The sequence below is a fragment of the Somniosus microcephalus genome, chromosome 27, assembly GCF_052327205.1.
Source record: "Somniosus microcephalus isolate GS21.2 chromosome 27, FLI_Smic_1.0, whole genome shotgun sequence".
NCBI classification, from domain to species: Eukaryota; Metazoa; Chordata; class Chondrichthyes; order Squaliformes; family Somniosidae; genus Somniosus; species Somniosus microcephalus.
In genome coordinates this window covers 34,335,075-34,357,616 of record NC_141013.1, presented here as the reverse complement: position 1 = coordinate 34,357,616, position 22,542 = coordinate 34,335,075, and the positions used below count along the sequence as shown (strand labels likewise).

The 22,542-nt window shown below is 45.3% G+C and overlaps 1 protein-coding gene across 2 annotated transcripts in view; it reads left to right on the top strand.

The window, feature by feature from the left end:
* The window catches only part of rasef2 (RAS and EF-hand domain containing 2), a 94,487-nt gene that overhangs the window by 33,245 nt on the left and 38,700 nt on the right, over positions 1-22,542 (top strand). Inside the window, exons 1-3 of one of the 2 annotated variants that reach the window (XM_085968831.1) lie at positions 11,711-11,927; positions 12,386-12,535; positions 19,436-19,526. In XM_085968831.1, the coding sequence (XP_085824957.1) occupies positions 12,417-12,535; positions 19,436-19,526 (210 nt within the window). In that variant the 5' untranslated portion in view covers positions 11,711-11,927; positions 12,386-12,416. Of the gene's footprint in view, positions 1-11,710; positions 11,928-12,385; positions 12,536-19,435; positions 19,527-22,542 lie in introns of those variants that run through there. The other variant, XM_085968830.1, reaches the window with a different exon arrangement.

Below are 22,542 nucleotides of genomic sequence, written 5' to 3'. Positions count from 1 at the left end.
GGATTCTATCCTTAATTACTTTACTTAGCCATGGATGGCTATCTTTTCTTTTACACCCTTTTTTCCTCAGTAGAATATTTTTTTTTTGGAATTTGTAAAATAACTCCTTAAATGTACACCACTGATCATGTACCGTCTTACCCTTTAATCTATTTTCCCAGTCCACTCTAATCAATTCCGCTCTCATACCTTCATAGTCTCCTTTATTCAAGCTCAGCACGCTTGTTTGAGATCCAACCTTCTCACCCTCTAATTGAATATGGAATTCAACCATGTTATGGTCACTCATTCCCAGGGGATCCTTTACTAGGACATTTTTAATTAATCCTGTCTCATTACACAGGACCAAATCTAAGGTTGCTTGCCCCCGGTCGGTTCAGTTACATACTGCTCAAGAAACCCATCCCTAATACACTAAAGTCCGGTGACTTAATATCCTGTTTTAATTGGTGAGCAAAGTCTTCTATGGCATTGACAGAATTGAAAAGAAATCTTGGCTGAATAAGTATCTTCCAAGATGTTGTGCCTAGTGAATGTGATGTCATCAAGTGTGCGATGATGATGATAACACAGCGCCTCGTATTCATGCTGTCAGATAAGCTGGAAATAATTTTGAGGAGCGTTTGAACTGCAGCAGAGGTGCAATCAGATAGTCCCAGTGAGGAAGAGCAAGAAGGCCAGTTAAATATTTAAACACTTTCATTGCAACAATGCAAATGTCAGTTCAAGCTATTCCAGGAATTGCTGCATCTTGCAACACATAATTATATGCAAATATTACGAGTTTAATGAGCCCTATTTCCACATATGTGGTCTGTGCTAAGAAGTCTTGGATTACAAAACAATGGAATTCATTTCCCCCTTCCCTGCACAAGATCCCCATTGCACTCCTCTGACCAAGAATGAAAGCGACAACAGCCTCCCGTGTGTTATTGAGGGGCTGAAGGACTCGAAACAAATACAGCTCCAGGGATGGATGCTGTTCATCTGCGAGAGACTGGGGAGGAGATTTGTGAGGCATTGATGGTCACTATGAGGGAGCCGATGAACACTGGGGAGATACCAGTGCATTGGGGACAGGCTAATGTGGTGCCTATTTTTAAAAACGAAGTAGACACATGTAACTGCAGACCCATTAATCTTGGTGTAGTGCTGAAGATTTGTGCACTGGAGCTAACTGCCACCCTAGCCACGCTGTTCCAGTACACGTATGACACTGGCATCTATCCAACAATGTGGAAGGTTGCCCAGGCATGTCCGAGCCATTAAAAAAAAAAACAGGATAAATTTAATCCGGTCAGTTACCCCCCTATCGGCCTCCTCCCAGTCATCAGTAAAATGGTGGAAGGAGCCATCAAGCAACGCCTATTCTTCACCACCTTCTCAGAGCCACCAGGGATGGCCAGTAAATGCAGCCTTGCCAGCATCACTCACATCAAATCAAAATCAAATCAACTTTTGTCATTGTTAGTGCACAAGTGCAGTACAACGAAATGTAGGCTTGCGGCTCCCGAGAGTGTACATTTGGATTAAGACATTTAAACATTCATACATTTGGCTTGTAGTATATTAACATAAACATAACCATAATAAAGTGCATTGGCAGATGTGCAGGCTTTAGAGTTTATTTGTGGAGTTCAGTAGGATGACAGCCCTGGGAAAGAAGCTGTTCCTAAATCTGGTCGTACGGGTGCGAATACATCTGTAGCGTCTCCCAGATGGCAGGAGGGCGAACAGACTGTGGCTGGGGTGGGTAGGGTCTTTGATGATGGACCGTGACCACTGTAGACAGCGTTTCTGGTATATGTGCTCTATGGTCGGTAGCCGGGTGCCGGTAATGCGTTGGGCAGTTTTGACTACCCGCTGCAGGGCTTTCCGGTCATAGTAGCTACAGCTGCCATACCATACTGTGATACAGTTTGTCAGGATGCTCTCTATAGTGCAGCGGTAAAAGTTAGAGAGGATCAGGGGTGACAGGTTACATCCCTTCAGTCTCCTTAGGAAATATAGGCGCTGCTGGGCCTTCTTCACCAGAGAGGAGGTATTGAGGGACCAGGAGAGGTCTTGAGCATCCTGAACATAAGTAAATAAAAACAGCACTGAGTAAAAAAAAAGGAATTGATTATCAGGAGATAAATTGATTATTATCTGTACAATAGTAATCTAGTAAACAACAGTCAACATAGGGGAAGGTGCTGCCTAACCAAACTTTAGAAGTGACATGCCAAGTGGACAATGAACGTCCTGACATGGTCCACTTGGGATGTCACTTTTTCTTAAAAAAAAATCTTTTCCAAAAAGCATTTGACAAAGTTCCACACTTAGTTAAGCTCAAGGTGGTGATAATTCAGGGTAATCGTTAGGAAAGGATAAGAGATTATCTGAAGAGCAGAAACATGAGATACTTGTTAACATAGAGTGATGTTAGGGGGAGTATCAAATGGAGTACCCCAGGGATTAATGTTGGGACTACTATTCTTTCTACTTTACATCAAGAACTTGGATTCAGAAACTCAACACAAATTGGTCAAGTTTGCAGAGACACCAAACTAGGAGAAGCAGCTGCTTCTGAGAAGTTCAGGAAATACAAGATGGGATGGACAAAATATGTAAGGGGACAGACCAATCAATGGAAGATGAAGTTTATTTACTATTGATAAGTCTAAAGCACATAGAAAGAAAAAATGGACAATATGCATACTCCATGAATAGGGTTTGAAATAGCTAAGGATGACATTGTAAGAGATCTCTGGGTCATAGACTTGATGCTCAACTTGTCCAAACACTGCAGAACAGCAGTCCACAAAATACATTGAATGCTGGATGATATAGCTAAAGCAGTAGGGTACAAGTCAGAGGACATCATGCTCAAACTGTGTACTGCTTTGGTCAGATCACACTTTGAGTATCATTTACAGTTCTGAGCACTGAGACATAAAGGAGATACTTAAATACAGAGGGCAGTTCAGGGAAAAGCCACCATTCTGCTTTCTTAGTGTCAGAGGTATGAGGAAAGTTGGATAAACTTGGGGTTTGAAAGGAGATGACTGATAGATGATCTTATAAAGGTATGCAAGATATTAAATGGCATGGAAAAGATAAAGGAAAATTACTTCAAACCAAAATGTGAAAGTAGGACAAGAGGGACACAGGCTCAAAATAGTAAACGGCACATTTAGGACTGGAAATTCTTCTTCACACAAATGGACTTTCGTGTAGAGCTGTTCTGGTGAAAACCCTGGAGTTATTGAACAAACCATTGGAGAGGCCTTTCTGAATGGATGAACCAAACGGAGCCAAATGCACTTCCTCTTGCGTATTTGTTTTGTGGGATCTGTGCGTGAGTGACAAGGGTCAGCTCTCCATTTCGATTTTCTCTATTTGGCTGAGGCTGATAGAAAGAACTTTGAGCCTGGGAAGTCTGAGTCACAATCTTAAACTCCAACTTGTTCAAAACTCCACTGCATCTATCCTATCTTCCACTAAATCCCATTCGCCCATCACCCGAGTCCTCGTGGATCTACGTTAGCTCCCGGTCCCCATCACCTCAAGCTTAAAATTCTTTTTTTAAAATTCATTCCTGGGATGTGGGCGTCGCTGGCAAGGCCAGCATTTATTGCCCTTGAGAAGGTGGTGGTGAGCCGCCTTCTTGAACCGCTGCAGTCTATGTGTTGATGGTACTCCCACACCGCTGTTAGGGAGGGAGTTCTCTAGCCCCCTTAAAGGGCTAAATCAGTCAATCGAATATCAGATTGCAATCAATGTCCCACAGTGGGTAAAGGGCTTCTTGTTTTCCATTTGCAGATTTAATAGTAGTGATTTGTGAGTCTGAACAATTAGAGAAAATTTAAAATGAACAAACATGTTTGTGAATTAGATTTAGGCCTAGAAATTCCCTTGGGTTTGCGCCCATTTAGGGGCGCAAGAGTGGGTTGCGCCGGAAGTTGCGTCGCCGCTGAAATTAGGTGGGCCTTTAAATCGGCGTAAGCCGGTAGCGCTGCGCCGGCACCGATGACGTCATCGGTGTGCGCAGCGCCCCGGTACCGCCCGAAACCACGCCGATCCCCATCTTCAGTAGCGGCCGCCTCTTCCCTGGCGGCCGCTAACAACGTTTTGAAAACCTGGCCGTGCTGCAGCCTTAGAGGCGCTATTTAAAGCGGAGGTGCGGCCGGCCGCTTTTTCGGCGGCCGCCTGCCCGCACCTCCTTCCCCGGCCTCCTCCACCCCCCCCCCCGCGGCATTGTCGGCTGGTTTCCGTGGAGCCCGGCACTTCGCCGTTGTGCCGGGCTCTTTTGCCGGCACTTTCAACGGGGCTCCGGCCGTTGCAGGCACCTCCCCCTTAAGAGAAGGGGGAGGCCTGCAGTACAGCAGCCTGCCGCTCCGCATCGGGTGGCGCAGCGGGACCGGCAGCGCTGAAATTCACTTTCAGCGCCCCAAGCGGGGCGGGCACACCCTGTACCAGCGCCCGCTTCCGCTTTGGGGCGCTGAAAGTGAATTTGGGGCGGGCACAACTGGCTCGGCGGCGGGCGCTAAATTTCCGGCGCAAACGTGCTGGCGGGGCGTCACCAAATTTATAGGCCTTAATGTATAAAGTGATTATTTTCAGCTACTTCATCAATGAACCTCCCTCTGTTCGAAGATCAGGAGTGGGGTTGTTCCTTGATGACTCTACAGTGTTCAGCTCCATTCACAACTCCTTCAATAATGAGGCAGCTCATGCCATCCTAAAGCAGGACCTGACGAGTAACAGGTTACATTTGCACCACGTAATTGTCAGGCAATGACCATCCCCAACAAAACAAAAAAAAAAGCCCAAACAGTTCCTCCTGACTTTCAACGGAACCAACGTTGCCAAGTGTCCCACCATCAACATCTTGGAGTTCATTATTGACCAGAAACTTAGCTGGACCAACCATTTCAGCACCATGGCTACAAGCGCAGGACAGAGGCTCTTGACCCCTGAAAGCCTCTTCATCCTCAACATCAGGAGTGTGATGGAAAGCTCATCGCCTGCCTGGATGGCTGCAGCTGCAACAATACGCTAGAAGGTTGACACCATCGAGGACAAAACAATCGGCTTGTTTGGCGCTCCTGCCACTGGACTCAATATCCACCTCCTCCACCACCAGGTTGTAGTATGTACTATATCTACAGGATGCACTGCAGGAACTCCCCCAACTTATTTTAACAACAACTCGCATCCTGTGACCTTTACCGTCATGAAGGAGAAGAACAGCAAGGTGATGGTAGTGCTATCGCCTCCAAGGTCTCCTCAGAGTCATACATCATCCTGACTTGGACTTCACACTGATGATCCTTCATAGCCATTGGGTCAAAATCCTGTGACTCCTTGTCTAACGGCATCATGCGAACGTCAACAGTAGAAAGACTGCAGCGGTTCAATCAGAGGCCACCACCACCTTCTCAGAACAACTAGGTATCGGTGATAAATACGGCCTTGCCAGCATCACCCACATCCTAAGAAAAAAAAATCAATAAAATACCTAAGGAATCGTTCTTAGATTCGGGGCAAGTGAAGACAAGTGATGAATGGATGCATTGGAACAAGCAGTTAATTTTGTGAGCAACCGGATTGTAAAAGTTAAGCAGAACCTTGGAAAAACTGCTTGAAGGTGCATTTAAACAATCGTGACAATGATCTCCTGGACATTTCTTCTTTCTTTGAAGCCAGGTAGGCAGTGTGAGGAATGAGGAGCAAGCAGCAAGTGAGGTTAGATTAAGTGGTTCATTTTGCTGAAACACTGGCGCAGACTTGATGGGCTAAATGGCCATTTTTTGCTGCAACCTTCTAAGAATCTCACAGAGGCCAAAATTAGTTCTGAGCTAATAAAAATAACTGAAGTTCAAAGCCCAGGTGTTGAGCAGAGTAAAATCCCCCCAGTCATTTTTATTATGGTATAAAATGATCCAGTAATTGTTAGACAAGCATGATTATCAAATCAAGAAACCCTTGTTCAGCATTTAACTTGTCAAATCAATGTGCAGCAGCAACAAGTAAAGCAAATAGAATGTTAAATTACACTCCTGGGTAGCTGAGTATATGTCAGAAGATGCCATGCTAAAAGTGTACAGTGCCCTGGTCAGATTACACCTTCAGTTTTGGTCAACACACCACAGGGAAAACATTCATGCCGTGGAAACGATGCTTCGAAGAGTCAGGAGGCTGGTCCTTATGCCAGGATTTTCCGTTGTGTCTTTGCCAGCCGCTGATTTTCCGCCCATTAAATGAATGGGTCAAGCATTGCAGGTTGGTGAGTGTCGAAGCAGAAAATGCCCGACCTGCCATCAAAAGATTGAGTGATGAGGGAAGATTGGAGAAACTGGGGTTGTTGAAAAGAGGTGACTGAGAGGGGAGCTTACAGAAGATATTAAAAAGGATACACAAGGTTGATCTGGCGCACTATTTCAAGGTTAGCCAAGATACTGCAATAAGGAGGAAGAGATTATAACTAGTGATAGGACAATTTAGGACAGATGTTACGAGTTTCATTGCAAACAGCAATCAAAACCTGGTATGGTCTTCTCGGTAAGATAGCGGAGGCAAAAGCATTAGATTCATTCAGGAGGTAGGTAATGTGATCGGGGGAGAGTTTAAAAAAAAATTCTGGCTAGATTAGCTGAGATGAGTGGAATGGCCTCCCTCATCTGTATCGATCTTGTAAACACAGAGATAGTGTTTGTCACATTTACCTTATAAGGGAGTAATCACTCTTCCCATCACATTTTTGTTTTCAGACACCTTAACAGCGAAGCTATTTTTTTCTTTGTCCACTTTTGTTCTAAATTGAATGATAATCTTGTATCTAATTTGAAATCGGGTTAAATGTTAACTTAACGGCAGTAAACAAAATCTGGAGGACGCCAGACTTTTGATTTCAAAGAAATTGCAGGAGCTTATCCGAATGCCAGATACAGCAGCAGGAATTCACGTGCAACAAACTTGCTGTGTTCAGGAAGTAAGAGCAAGTTACAGTGGTCTTTCAAGGGATAAAAGCAGAACAGAACGATTTGATGAACTATGATGTGCCCGGTTGATTGTAGAGGGATCTCACTGGATTCGACCCAAGACCCATGTAGTCGGCTCGTCACTCTGTCTGTTCACCGGTTTTTTCTTTCGGATCGTCCGCTCTCTCAGGTGGACGTAAAAGATCCCATGGCACTATTTCGAAGAAGAGCAGGGGAGTTGTCCCCGGTGTCCTGGGGCCAATATTTATCCCTCAACCAACATAAAAAAAAACATTATCTGGTCATTATCACATTGCTGTTTGTGGGAGCTTGCTGTGCGCAAATTGGCTGCCGCGATTCCCACATTACAACAGTGACTACACTTCAAAAAGTACTTCATTGGTTGTAAAGTGCTTTGAGAGGTCCGGTGGTCGTGAAAGGCGCTATATAAATGCAAGTCTTTCTTTAACTGGCTTAAAAAAAGCAACCAAATGTGTATACCCTTCGCAATCTGTCACTGATTACAACTATTACGGAAGATGTCTTGTGTAACACTTACTGCAACTGTTAATTTTAATAACCCCATCATTACATGCGTTTATATTTTCTCAGCCATTCAAAAAGCACATAATTAGGGTGCATTCTCAATAATTCCACCACTTGTGTATTTCCTTTATGGACTAAGAGAATAGGCTGGGAGTGTTTACAATTAACACAAGGTTTTGTGATGAGGAGTCTAGGTGCCGCACCTAGTGGGAGGAATAATGACGAAGATAAATTCCTGCCTTTACTTGCTTGAGGGGAGAAAAACAGTAATTCAGAACAATAGGGCAAGTGAAACTTGGAATAAAACAGGTACCAAGTAGAAGGCAAATGCAAGGCGGCTGCTAAATCAGGCTGAATTAAACATGATATAAAAACAGTTCTGGACATGTCAATGGGGAACAACATTGTTTTGCAGTTAACCGATCAAAGCTTGGCAAAGGAGCAGATAGGACACCAAACAATCACATTGACAGGGGTAGATTAATGCGTATGTTACAGAGCCCGTGTCCAGGAGCTCCAGCCAAGTATTGGGTCCTTTGGCATGGATGTCCTGTGTAAATATGGGCCCCCAGTAAAACTCACCATGATGCAGAAAAACTGCATCAAATATTACAGCATTTAAAAATACTGTCAGGGAGGGAAAGGCAGAGTTTGTATTTTAATGGATGGGGGGTTGAGAGGGGGATTGCAAAGGGGTCCCAAATGTTCCTGGTGCCCAGCACTCTAAGGATTCTTAATCCAGCTCTGAACACAGGTAAGGTTAGCAGAGCCCATGGGGTTAAAGGGACAGTGGATATAAAATTGGCTAAGGGGCAGAAAGCAGAGAGTAGTGGTGAATGGTTGTTTTTCAGACTGGAAGGAGGTAGAGAGTGGTGTTCCCCAGGGGTCGGTATTGGGACCACTGCTCTTTTTGATATATATTAATGACCTGGACTTGGGTATACAGGGCATCATTTCAAAGTTTGGGAATGGCATGGAACTCAGAAATGTAGTAAACGCTAAGGAGGATGATAACAGGCTTCAGGAGGGACATAGACAGACTGGGCAGAAATGGGCAGACACATGGCAGATGAAATTTAATGTAGAAAATGTGAAGTGATACATTTTGATAGGAAGAATGAGGAGAGGCACTATGAACTAAATGATACAGTTTTAAAGGGGGGTGCAGGAATAGAGAGACCTGGGGGTTTATGTACACAAATTGTTGTAGGTGGCAGGACAAGTTGAGATGGCTGTTAAAGAAGCATATGGGATTTTTGGCTTTATTAAGAGGCAGAGAGTACAAAAGCAAGAAAGTCATACTAATTTTTTTGTAAATCACTGGTTAGGCCTCAGCTGGAGTATTGTGTTCAATTCTGGGCACAATACGTCAAGGTACTGGGGAGGGTGCAAAAGAGATTTACTGGAATGGTACCGGGGTGAGGGACTTCAGTTACATGGAGAGAATGGAGAAGCTGGGATTATTCTCCTTAGAGGAGATTTGATAGAGGTGTTCAAAATCATGAACAGTTATGATAGAGTAAATAAGGAGAACCAATGGCAGAAAGGTTGGTAACCAGAGGACACAGATTTAAGGTGATTGGCAAAAGAACCAGAGGCGATATGAGGAAACATTTTTTTACACAGCGAGTTGTTATAATCTGGAATGCACTGCCTGAAAGGGTGGTGAAAGCAGATTCAATAAAAACATTCAAAAGAGAATTGGATAAATACTTGAAGGGAAAAATTTACAGGGCTATGGGGGAAGAGCAGGGGGAGTGGGACTAGTTGGATAGCTCTACCAAAGGGCCAGCACAGGCACGAGAGGCCGAATGACCTATGATTCTATGACTCTAGGGAAGAAATTGCACATTTACATTGAGTGCAAAAGGTTACAGCCCCAATTTAGTTATTTGAGGGAGCTACTCCTCAAATTTTTGTTGCACTTTAATCCCTCGCTCCTGATCATTGGCCACCTGGTGTGGAGGTGGGTGTGGGGTGGTGTGGGCAAGTCGGAGGACCTCTTTGTGGGTCTGCTCCTGGGCCTGGCCAAGACGGCAATTGGCAGGCCCAGGATGGACGTAGCATGCAAGGGGGTTGTTCTGGCTCCCTACCCCTCTCCCGTGTTATTGCCCATGCCTGGGTGGCCTTGGAGATGGAGCGTGTGGGGTCCACGCTCGAGGACTTCTGCGATCGATGGGCACTGCAGGATATAATCAAAAATGCTAATGGAATGTTAGCCTTTATATCTAGAGGGCTACAATATAAAGGGAGGAAGCTTTGCTACAGCTCTACAAAACACTGGTTAGACCACTTCTGGAGCACTGTGTACAGTTCTGGGCACCGCACCTTAGACAGGATATATTGGCCTTGGAAGGAGTGCAGCGCAGATTCACCAGAAGGTGACAAGGGCTCCAAGAGTTAGATTATGAGAAGAGATTGCATAAACTAGGCTTGTATTCCTTGGAATATAGAAGGTTAAGGGGTGATTTGATTGAAGTTTTTAGGATTTTGAAAGGAATTGATAGGGTAGATAGAGGGGAAACGTTTCCGTTGGTGGGCGAGTCTAGGACAAGGGGACATAACCTTAAAATCAGAGCCAGGCCATTCAGGAGAGAAGTTAGGAAACACTTCTTTGCGTAGAAGATGGTAGAAGTGTGGAACTCACTCCCACAAAAAGCAGTAGATGTGAGCTCAATTCATAATTTGAAATTTGAGATGGATAGATTTTTTCAAGCCAACGCAGGTGGATGGAGTTAAGATGCAGATCAGCCATGATCTCATTGAATGGCGGAACAGGCTCAAGGGGCTGAATGGCCTACTCCTGTTCCTAATAAAGTGTTCAGTAAGAGACACACAATAATATTATGATTAGTTATGGTTCCTTTTTTTTGTTAGAATGGGACTCTTGCTTTATTTTAAGTTTGATTGGACGTTTGTTTATATTAGTGGTCCCGACTCCTGTTAGGTGACAGTGGGAGGCAATTCAGTGTCAACCCTACTGGTCCAATGAAAATAGTCCCATAGTTGTGGCCAAGATAACTTCCACTGTGATACCTCACTACCTCTTCTCTCGACCCCTCTAAATTGTCAGACTGCTTGCCCGACATACAGTTCTGGATGAGCAAAAATTTTCTCCAATTAAATATTGGGAAGACCGAAGCCATTTTTTTTGGTCCCCATCACAAACTCCGTTCCCTAGCCACTGACTCCATCCCTCTCCCTAACATCTGTCTGAGGCTGGACCACACTGTTCGCAACTTTGGTGTCATATTTGACCCTGAAATTAGCTTCCAACCACATATCCGCAGCATAACTAAGACCGCCTACTTTCACCTCTGTAACATCGCCCGTCTCCGCCCTTGCCTCACCTCATCCGCTGCTAAAACCCTCATCCATGCCTTTGTTACCTCTAGACTTGACTATTCCAACGCACTCCTGGCCGGCCTCCCACACTCTACCCTACTTGAGGTCATCCAAAACTCAGCTGCCCGTGTCCTAACTCGCACCAAGTCCCGTTCGCCCATCTACCCTGTGCTCGCTGACCTACATTGGCTCCCGGTTAAGCAATGCCTCGTTTTCAAAATTCTCATCCTTGTTTTCAAATCCCTCCATGTCCTCGCCCCTCCCTATCTCTGTAATCTCCTCCAGCCCCACAACCCCCCGAGATATCTGCACTCCTCTAATTCTGCCCTCTTGAACATCCCTGATTATAATCGCTCAACCATTGGTGGCCGTGCCTTCTGTTGCCTGGGCCCTAAACTCTGGAATTCCCTCCCTAAACCTCTCCGCCTCGCTACCTCTCTTTCCTCCTTTGACGCTCCTTAAAACCGACCTCTTTGACCAAGCTTTTGGTCACCTGCTCTAATTTCTCCTCGTGGCTCGGTGTCAAATTTTTTGTCTTAAATACTCCTGTGAAGCGCCTTGGGATGTTTTACTGCGTTAAAGGCGCTATATAAATACAAGTTGTTGTTGTGATTAGTGTGAAAAGAAGCATTTCACATTGATGGTCCTGGCACCCCAAGTTAACCAGATAGAAATCTTTATGGAAGAGACTATTTCCAGGGGTACAGGTGTGTACTCTTACTGATCTCTGTACCACCGCCTACTATTCAAGACGAGCTGGGAACATCTCGGCAATGACAGATATTAGAAATAATTAACCCATGAGTTTCTACTCGTGTCCTTTGCTCGGTCTGGACGGCATCAAAAGAGTTGGGCGAGACCTAAGCAGGCGCTAGCAGCAGCAGTGGGCTGAGCTGAATACATTAGTATCAGAAGGGAAATGAACCGACATTCCCTTGTCCATACCAGCGATCTGCTGCCTCCGCATTAGCAGCACAGAAAGGGCGTGGGTCCTGGCCACAGATACTCAGGCTGAGTGCGGAGTGGCGGGGCTGGTTTCACCCCCCGAGCCCTTGCAGCATGAATATTCAGGTGGTTTGCGGGCGGGGAGCGGCGCTGTCACTCAGGGCGGCGCAGGCGGAGCGCTCGGCGGGCCGGGCTGGGCGGGAGGTGCGCTTCAGTGCGGAGAGCGAGCCGAGCTTGTCGCTATATTGTGGGCTTCCTAAACCCCTGTCTGTGCACACTGGCTGTAGTGAGGAATTTGGGAACTTGGTAACTTTGTCCCGGAATTTGGGCACTTTGTTCAGGAACTTGGGAACTTTATCCCAGAATTTGGGAACTTTTGTCTTAACGAGTTCAGCCCGGGTTTGGACCGACTGTGAGCTGCCGGTCGATCCGACCCCCTATTGGCCAACAGTTGATGGAGCTGCAGCGTTTCCCCGTTCACTAGGAACCCTTCCAGTGCTCGGGAACTGGACACGAGTTCAAGGGAATCGAGGCTTCACTCGGATTGAACCCGCTGCTAACAATTGTTTCCCCCTCCCCAACAGCCGGGAGAAACTGGTCGACTTCCACCAGCAGATGCGAGCGGTTTCTGACTATGGCTTAAGCCAGCAGTATGAGCAGCTGGTCCACGGGCTGATCAAAGACAGCAAGATCCAGAGCATGGAGACAGAAAAGCTGGAACTGGCGCTGAAAAGGTAAGGGACTGTGTTAAGTTGAGTGTTGTTCTGTCAAGAAATTCGTGAAGTAATTTTAGTTTGTAGAAAGCTTCCCCATTGGAATATGCCCGAGACCAGTTTTGTAATATTGAAGGGTGTGAGCAAGTGTTTTGATTTCATCTGGCCAGGAAATAAAGCCATGTGTTATGAGGTGCTGTGATTTATATCAGTGTGATCTTAAGTCTGTTTGTGTTTTGTGACTACACTTCAAAAGTACTTCATTGGCTGTAAAACGCTTTGGGACATCCGGTGGTCGTGAAAGGCGCTATATAAATGCAAGTCTTTTCTTTCTTTGCCCAACTTTCCCCCCCCCCCCACTTGTTTACATATTTTCATGAAGATTGTGCCTCTTTTCAGCTTTCACTTTATTCTGGTGTAGTTTGATCCAACACTACTAATAAATGTAGATTTCTCAGCTTCCACATATTATTGTGCCTCTCTTATCTGTCCCACAACAAAAGCCCCCCTGACCTGTGAAATGCACTGAGCCCATTTTTGGGTGCTTGCCTTGTGTGGCACTAAATTGCATTATGATGATTGATTGAGCCATCTCAGCGACATCTTGCATTTACATAGTGCCTTTGACATAGTAAAACGCCCCAGTGCGCTTCTCGGGAGCGTTATCAGACAAAGATTCCCAGGCCTATTATGGCCAGGTGCTATTGAAGAAAAAGTTTGGAGGTTTGTTAGGAAAGTGAGGAATGAATTTGGAAAGTGGGGTTGGGTCTCCATTGGGCCTGAAAGAGCTGAAAGCATAGATTAATATAGAATGCTGGAGAGTGGCACACTGGGGTCAGTTTGGTTTGACTTGATGTAAAAGGGCCTTAGAGTTACACTAGCATAATCTTCTCGATGCCCCAACCCATCAGTATCCTACGGTACATTCCGGTTTGGAAATAGCTCTGGTCCTTCTTCAATAGTTTACTGCACCCCAGTGGTTATTAAAGCAACTCGGGCACATTTCCACCCAGCCTGCCATCATCAAAACAAAACCCCAGGCTTCAAACAGCTTTTTAATGCCTCTAGTTCACAAAATATGGGGATGGATTTACATGAAAATCTGTTTGCAATTAAAATACAAATTCTCATCTCTGTACTGGGCTGTTCCTTCACATCTCCGCTCTCTAGAGATGTGAGGAAATGAATGAACACTGGGACTTGATACAATTAAAGTCAAACCATATTCATCTTGCAACTTTCATGTGTCAAAGAAACATAGCCACTGCAGGGCAAATTATCTCGATCTTGCATGGGTGAGAAACTCTTCTTTGTCACAGTAGGGGCTTAAAAGGACTTTGTGGAAATATAGTTTAGAATTGGACTAAAGGTTGTAAGGATAAATGTAAATTGTAAAATTATTCCCAGGAAGTGCTATGTTTCCAGTCCTGTTAAAACCATAGGAATATAATTTGTAGAGATCAGGCGTATCCAGGTTTTTGTGTTTATGGGTCACTTGTGTGCATCATGGGGCTATGGGCCACACGTAAAAGATAAAATATACGCAAATTAATGAGAATTAATTTAAGCTGCGGGTGCTAACTAAGCTTGTTCTGATTGAAGATCTATGCACCAGTAGTGCAACAGTTCTTTCCAAACCTCCAGGCCCACAACATTCAAATGAATGTGTCCATTAATTAGTGTACGTCTTCAGTTGCTGATAGTAGCAGGTCTGGACGCAGCGATATCCGATTTGTCCTCCGATGAGGCAACAGCACCAAGAATGGTCCTTTCCAAACCTCTGAGCCTACAAAATTCAGCTAGGACCCATCAACGAGTAAGAAATATAAGGGCAATTTGGATTAAGTTGCCTGGGCTGCATGGGCCCAGAGACCATAGCTTCAACATTCCTGACGTATGCTGATAGCCCAGGCTGTTCCCTTAATGTAAAATCTAAATCGCAATCACTTTTGGAGTGAAAGAGAAACATGAATGTGTTCTTGGAACTGTTACCTTATGTTTCTTTCCAGAGACTATATAAATTTGATTTTTTTTAATTTGCTTATGGGATCTGGGCGTCGCTGGCAAGGCCAGCATTTATTGCCCATCCCTAGTTGCCCTTGAGAAGGTGGTGTTGAGCCGCCGCCGCGAACCGCTGCAGTCCGTGTGGTGAAGGTACTCCCACAGTGCTGTTAGGTAGGGAGTTCCAGGATTTTGACCCAGCGACGATGAAGGATCGGCGATATACTTCTAAGTCAGGATGGTGTGTGACTTGGAGGGGAACTTGGAGGTGGTGGTGTTCCCATACGCCTGCTGCCCTTGTCCTTCTAGGTGGTAGAGGTCGCGGGTTTGGGAGGTGCTGCCGAAGATGCCTTGGCGAGTTGCTGCAGTGCATCTTGTAGATGGTACACACTGCAGCCACAGTGCACCGGTGGTGGAGGGAGTGAATGTTTAAGGTGGTGGATGGGGTGCCAATCAAGTGGGCTGCTTTGTCCTGGATGGTGTCGAGCTTCTTGAGTGTTGTTGGAGCTGCACTCATCCAGGCAAGTGGAGAGTATTCCATCACACTCCTTACTTGTGCCTTGTAGATGGCGGAAAGGCATTGGGGAGTCAGGAGGTGAGACACTCGCCGCAGAATTCCTAGCCTCTGACCTGCTCTTGTTGCCACAGTATTTATGTGGCTGGTCCAGTTAAGTTTCTGGTCAATGGTGACGCCCAGGATGTTGATGGTGGGGGATTCGGCGATGGTAATGCTGTTGTATGTCAAGGGGAGGTGGTTAGACTCTCGCTTGTTGGAGATAGTCATTGCCTGGCACTTCTGTGGCGTGAATGTTACCTGCCACTTATCAGCCCAAGCCCGAATGTCGTCCAGGTCTTGTTGCATGCGGGCATGACTATAAGTTACGCTTGGCCTACTGGGAGTACAGTATTGACCTGAGAAGCCTTGTCTCAATTCCTTAATTTCTTATCGGCCCTGAATTTGCGGTCGCAGGTGTACCTCCGGAGTACGCCTCTGACCCGCAAATTATTTCCGTACTTAACTCCTGGCTCCACCGTTACGGAGAGTTCCCTTCTCGGGCCTGTAGGTGTACGCCTGCGCAAAGGCCCACGGATCCCAGGGGCGCAAGCGTCCCTGGGATCACGTGGGCCCGGTCAACCAATGACAAAGGGGGATTCCTATGATGCTTATGGGGATTCCATTTACGTACAGAATCCCCATAAGCATAATTGCGATCACCAAATAAATAAATAAGTCACACCACTTAAATAAAAATAAATGTTCCCATGTTCAAAATTAATTAAAAGACCCTTTAATTAAGCATTTAGAATAAAAATTTATTTTTTTGTAAAAAAAATTTAAACATTTTAACCTAAGCTAATTTTAAATGTATGTGTATGTTTTAATCATTTAAAAAATGTTATTTTAACATTTCCGTTACGCAAGTGTAGGGCCTGGTTTTACCAGTCATAAGGGTTTCGCGGGTAGTAGTTGGGCAAATAGCCCAGCTCTGCACCAGCGATGTGATGGATCTGTCAGAGAAACTTGACAGATCGCAAGTTCCGGATTTTTGCACGTATGGGAACCCGGAACCTGCGGGACCTTTCAGAAGGCTTCCGACAGCATACGCTGTCAAAATCACCGTAATTTCAGGCTGAAAGTCTTCAAGTCAAAGATTAATGGTGAAAGAATAATCATGTTAGCCTTTAAGAGTGATGGCAAACTATTGCATATTTTTTTTAATCACTTTTCGTTGTGGGTTTGCACTGTTCCTTCCACTGGTCCAGTCACTTTAAATCTTGTGAAAAGGATGAAAGCTACAAATGACCATGGAAACGTCTTTTGTAAGGATCTTTTGTAAGAAATGCCTCGAAGCTGAAAGAGCAGCTGGACACTAGATAGCTTACAATACCCGAGTGTGGAACATACACTTGCAAACGGTAATCGACCTAACACAAATCCAATTGCCAAAAAACCTAAAACGATCAAAAGTTGTACTGCTGATGTCCAGCTGCACCCTGCTAGTAATAGACTATAAACGGGCAAAATGTACAGGTATAAATTAGTTGAAATACAAAACTTGTTGCATAAAATAGTAGCAGTCTGCTTAATACCAAAATGAGGCCCTAAGTACAGGAAACTCTTTTTTTTAATCCGGGACCGGCGTGGTGCCGGTTTATCAAAAAGTCCGGATTACAGAGAGGTATTGTAAAAGGTACGAGAGCCCCGTACACAGCCACAGATCCAGGCGTCCCTGTTGCTATGCAACAGGTGCAGGAACCCCGGCCACAAGATCCAGGCGTCCCTGTTGCTATGCAACAGGTGCAGGAACCCCGGCCACAAGATCCAGGCGTCCCTGTTGCTATGCAACAGGTGCAGGAACCCCGGTTACACGGCCACAGATCCAGGAACGGCCACTAATATGAAGTAAAAGTTACCTGAACCTACTCCTAAATTTTGCCGGTTAACCGAGATTTCCGGTTATTTAGGTGCCGGTAAATCGAGAGTTTCCTGTGTGTGATTTGCTCATAACCAATATAGAAAAGGCTCCGGATTAATCATTTGCGGTTTAACTTTTGCAACGTGTGACTCCAGAGGATTTAAACTTCCTGTGTTATTTCTAGCACACATTTTACCTTGTTCCCTTCATATTCCTGCTTGCAATATCTGAATGTAGTTTTATTTGAAATTGGTTGACACGCACATCAGAATCGAGCGAATGGTAATTTGAAGGGAAGATGTTAAGCAGTGTGATTCAAATAGCACACAAATCAAATTAAAGCCCCCCAGAAGAATGAGCGAGTGCGCCTCTGACGTGTCATTTCAGCAGCCATTCTTTAGGATGGTTAATAATTATTCATCTGACAGTGTATGAATCATCTCTTCACAATTCTCTTCAGTAATTAAACATTCTTTAGGGGGGGGTCAAGGGAATTGGGCTACCTATTTTAATCCTGTAAAAACTATATGAACTTATTTGTAAAACCACAACACAGCTTCTGCTGAGCGAATGTTACAAAAATGAATTTGACACGGAGGATTCTTTAACGGCCTCGCCGCTCCGTTAATGTTGATTTTGAAAGGGGTCTGCCACGGGGTGTCCCAAGCGCCTGCCTGTTTCAGGCGTAGGCCTCTTTCGAGTTCCTGTGACATAGATTGGACCCCTGTTGCCATTTGAGGTAGGAACTGGTCGGAGCCGGCGCAGTGCAGGCTTCAACCAGATCCGTGGACGATGGAAGAGAAGAGGCCCAACAAAGGTAAGTCTTGAATTATGTTTCTGGACCTCGGAGGAGCAGGAGTGCATCTCCAAGGGTCCACAAGTATAATCTGGGACCCTGCCGCCCCGGGACCCCCGCCCTCGGCGATCGCGACCCTTCCTCTCCCCATCCTAAAGTCAAACTGGACTCCATTGAGCCAGGATAGACCTAATTAACAATGAAAACAGGAGGAAATAGTTTCTAGGGTGCTCCACCTAGTGGGGGCTGTAGCCGGTTTAATTAGTAGACCTGCTGGCCAACCGGGAGACGGTCAAAGGTCGCATTGCCGACTTTGTGTGCGGTGAGGTGACAAAAGGGAGTCAGTTGTGGAAGGCTGGTGAGGGAACAGACTCCCCTTGCCCTGTTTGAGAGAGCTGGTCAGATTTAGTTCGCCTGCTAACCAGGGATACTGTGGCGTATGTTGTTGTTGTTTTCTTTTCGATTATTACGAGGGGGGTGGTGGAATAAATTGAGTTGAAGAAAGATGAGGTCTGCTGTAACCGATACTCTGTATGTTCACTTATTGACTAACATGAAGCAGCTTGATGGTTTGGATTTGGCCTCGTTTCACTACAGTGCTAATCCGCCTGCCTATTGAAAGACTGGGAAAGTGCATGTGGAAGCATGTGTGAGTTTACGGTATCAGGTTTGTGTAATTAGGGGGCTTCATTGTTGCGGTCTCCCGGGCCACGCTATCGTACGCCTACATATTGGGCAGTAAAAGTAAACTCCTGATTGTAGCGTACGTGGGAATCTGCTTACAGGAGAGCCCAGTGCTGCCAAGAGAATATCTGGAGCGGAGCTGAGATTTGTAGCGATCAGTGTTCCCTGAGGTATCGAACTTTAATGTCTGTGTTTTTGCCACCAAAATGATGAGATAGTCCAAGAAAAAGGCTGGGGGCTCTAGAACGAGGGGTCACAGTCTCAGGATACGGGGTAGGACATTTAGGACTGAGATGAGGAGAAGTTTCTTCACTCAGAGGATGGTGAACCTGTGGAATTCTCTACCACAGAAGGCTGTGGAGGCCAAGTCACTGAATATATTGAAGGAGATAGATAGATTTCTAGACGCAAAAGGCGTCAAGGGGTATGGGGAGAGAGCGGGAATATGGTATTGAGATACAGGATCAGCCATGATTATACTGAATGGCGGAGCAGGCTCGAAGGGCCGAATGGCCTATTCCTGCTCCTATTATTCTCTGTTTCCATATGTAACCAAGAACAGCATGTGGTGCATTGCTCTCCTCTATGTGGGTGCAAGCTTCCTGAAAACTACTTCAATGCATTTATTCTTGTGAGCTTCTAGAGCGTAGAAGACTCTTGTATCAGTATTGGGTCCTAGGAGAGTGAGAGGAGGTCTCTTCAGCTGCCACCTATGTTCCATCAAGTCTTGCATTCATTTTCTGTTAAGAAGTTTGAAAAGTTCAATCAACATAAAGTCACATTGGTGCTTTATAACCTCGGAAGACCACAACAAAAAAAGCTCTCTGATGCACTGGTGAGTTTGGTGAGTTTCCTTGGTGACAGTTAACCCTTCGTACACATGACCGAACCAGCTTTTTCACTCAAATGTAACTTCCCAAAGCCCTGTTGGTCTTTCTTTTGAAATGCTATTTAACTAAGGGGCAAGCAGTTCGCTTTAACCTACCAATAAATGGCCAACAATAAATCATTATCTTGTTGTAGGACGGAGGCCATGGCGGACGTGCGGCTGGCTGAAATGGAAGAAGACATGCAGCAGCAGGTGACGAGACTTGAGCAGACAGTGCGAGGCGAGGTGAGATCCATTAGTGGGAGTTGATCGGGATTCTGAGCCAACTTGTAGATGTGTCATTGTTGTGGTAATTATTAACCTTTTACTGCTCCGCATTCTTTAAGCTCTGCAACTGGAAAACGTGCAAGAATGTTAAGCGCATAAACGTTCCCTGGACTCCAATTAAATAGCAGCCCTTCTTAACCTTCAGGAAGGTAGGAGTACTGCTCCAAGAAAATAGCGTAGCACGATTATAATGGTCTTTTTGGCCAATTCTTTTTTCCACTTTGGCTCCATTGACTCTTGGGCATGGGCATCAGACACCCTCTACCACCTCACTCAAGCGGCCATTATTCCTGTGGATTCCTAAACAGTGAGCACCATCGGACCATTTGACCATGAAAGGAACCACAGATGAGCCTGGTGCTGTCCTCACCCAACATCCACATGCAGACTTTCTAACGGGCCTTATTTGGGAGGCTTTCCTGCATTTAAGACTTTTTACGAACATACGAATTAGGAGCAGGAGTCGGCCACTCGGCCCTTCAAGCCTGCTCTGCCATTCAATAAGACCATGGGCTGATCTGATTACTCCACATTCCCGCCTACCCCCGATAACCTTTCACCCCCTTGCTTACCAAGAATCTATCTACCTCTGCCTTAAAAATATTCAAAGACTCTGCTTCCACCGCCCTCTGAGGAAGAGAGTTCCAAAACTCACGGCCCTCTGAGAGAAAACATTTCTCCTCATCTCTGTCTTAAATGGGCGACCCCTTATTTTTAAACAGTGACCCCCTAGTTCTAGATTCTCCCACAAGAGGAAACATCCTCTCCACATCCACCCTGTCCAGACCCCTCAGGATCTTATATGTTTCAATCAAGTCACCTCTTACTCTTCTAAACTCCAACGGATACAAGCCTAGCCTGTCCAACCTTTCCTCATAAGACAACCCGCCCATTACAAATCGAATCATAGAATGTTACAGTACAGATGGAGGCCTTTCGGCCCATAGTGCCTGTGCCCGGCTCTTTGAAAGAGCTGTCTAATTCGTCCCACTTCTGTTCTTTCTGTTGTTGTTGGCTAGTAATTGGCAATGGGAAACCTGGCTGATTCTCCTCTCCTTAGCCTGTGTGTGCGGAGGCCAATTGTAACTCCAGCAGTGGCTCCAGACCGGCAATTGGAACATGGGACCTTCTCGATTCGAGCTCCGGCTTTGCCAACTGCGCCAGTGGGGGAAGAGCCCCACAATGTTATAGATTACTCGGCAATAATACTCATTTGTTCTCGCACATCTCTTCTTTGCAATATGTTAGAAATTGATGATCAAGGCAAGGCATGGCTGCTGCTCTGCTTATAGGAAATTAGTACATCTTCTGAAAGCTGAAATGAGAGCATTTGTAGGTTAGAGCTGGAAGGCAGCAAGATTTGTACTGGGACACTAGATTGTACGGTGATTGGGAATGCTGTATTTCCACCTGTGGGTGTGTAGCCCGACTTGACGGGCTGACTGTGCTACTTCTAAAGTGAAGTATCTTCAGGAAATCTTCCTCTACAGCACACAATTTATCATTCACACGAAGACAAAAGCAAAATACTGCAGATGCTGGAAATCTGAAATAAATACAGAAAATGCTAGAAACACTCAGCAGGTCAGGCAGCATCTGTGGAGAGAGAAACAGTTAATGTTTCAGGTCTGTGACGAAGACCCATCGACCTGAAACGTTAACTCTGTTTCTCTCTCCACAGATGCTGCCTGACCTGCTGAGTATTTCCAGCATTTTCTGTCTTTATTTTATCATTCACACTGCTGGCTACATCTTTTAAAGAAAATTAAGTTTTGTTTCCACAGCTAATGGTTTAATCTTAATCAGTGTACCTGAGTCAGAGGTGGTTGCAGTAACATTACTGTAAGGTATGTTGGCTATAAAGATAAAATCAGACAGAGTTTGCCAATTGATTCTGAGATTCTTCAAACTGGAAAGGCAAACTTTAATGGATATTATGGACAATGATAGAGAGGAAAAGACCCTTTGGTCCATCCAGCCTGTCATTATACGTAATTGATGTCATGCATGATACGATAGCACTGTGATTACTCAAACTGGCTGGCGAATTAAGAGGGAACCAGTTCTCTGGCATTGTGTTGGCCTTTTGCATTGAGTCATGGTATTGGCAAACCTACCCTTGTCTTTGTTTTTAATGCTTGCTAACCAGTGTGCAAAAGAGAATGGACAACTGATCAGCACTTGTCTTTCTAGCTGTGACCATTACGTCACTGGGGATATAAGGATAGACGGTGATGGAATGCACGTTACTTGGGGATATGTATGAAGACTTCTGCATTGCTTCTGACTATGTTGCTATTGGGTGTAAATGGAAAAAACAGCATTCCCAGTTTGGTTATCCCTCTATTTAATAACTGCATCTACATTTAAAAAAAAAAGCATTTCTATAATTATTTTTGGCAGGTTTGACTCAAAATTGTTTTGGGGAGGAGGGGGCGGTTCTGCTGAAATATTCACTTCCACTCCCGTAGGTGGGCCTTCACTTTGACATCCCAGCCAGTTCTTTCACTTGCCCAGATACATAGGTGAATCTGCAGCATGCCCAGGGGTTGAACGGAGAACCCTCTCTTTAAACTTCGCTTGGGCCTATACTCATTGGAATTTAGAAGAATGAGAGGTGATCTTATCGAAACATATAAAATACTGAGGGGGCTCGACAAGGTAGATGCAGAGAGGATGTTTCCCCTCGTGGGGAAATCTAGAAGGCGGGGGCATAGTTTCAGAATAAAGGGTCGCCCTTTTAGAACTGAGATGAGGAAGAATTTCTTCTCTCTGAGGGTCGTAAATCTGTGGAATTCTCTGCCCCAGAGAGCCGTGGAGGCTGGGTCATTAAATATATTTAAGGTGGAGATAGACAGATTTTTGCAAGATAAGGGAGTGAAGGGTTATGGGGAGTGGGCGGGGAAGTGGCTTTGAGCCCAAGATCAGCCATGATCTTACTGAATGGCGGAGCAGGCGTGAGAGGCCAAGTGGC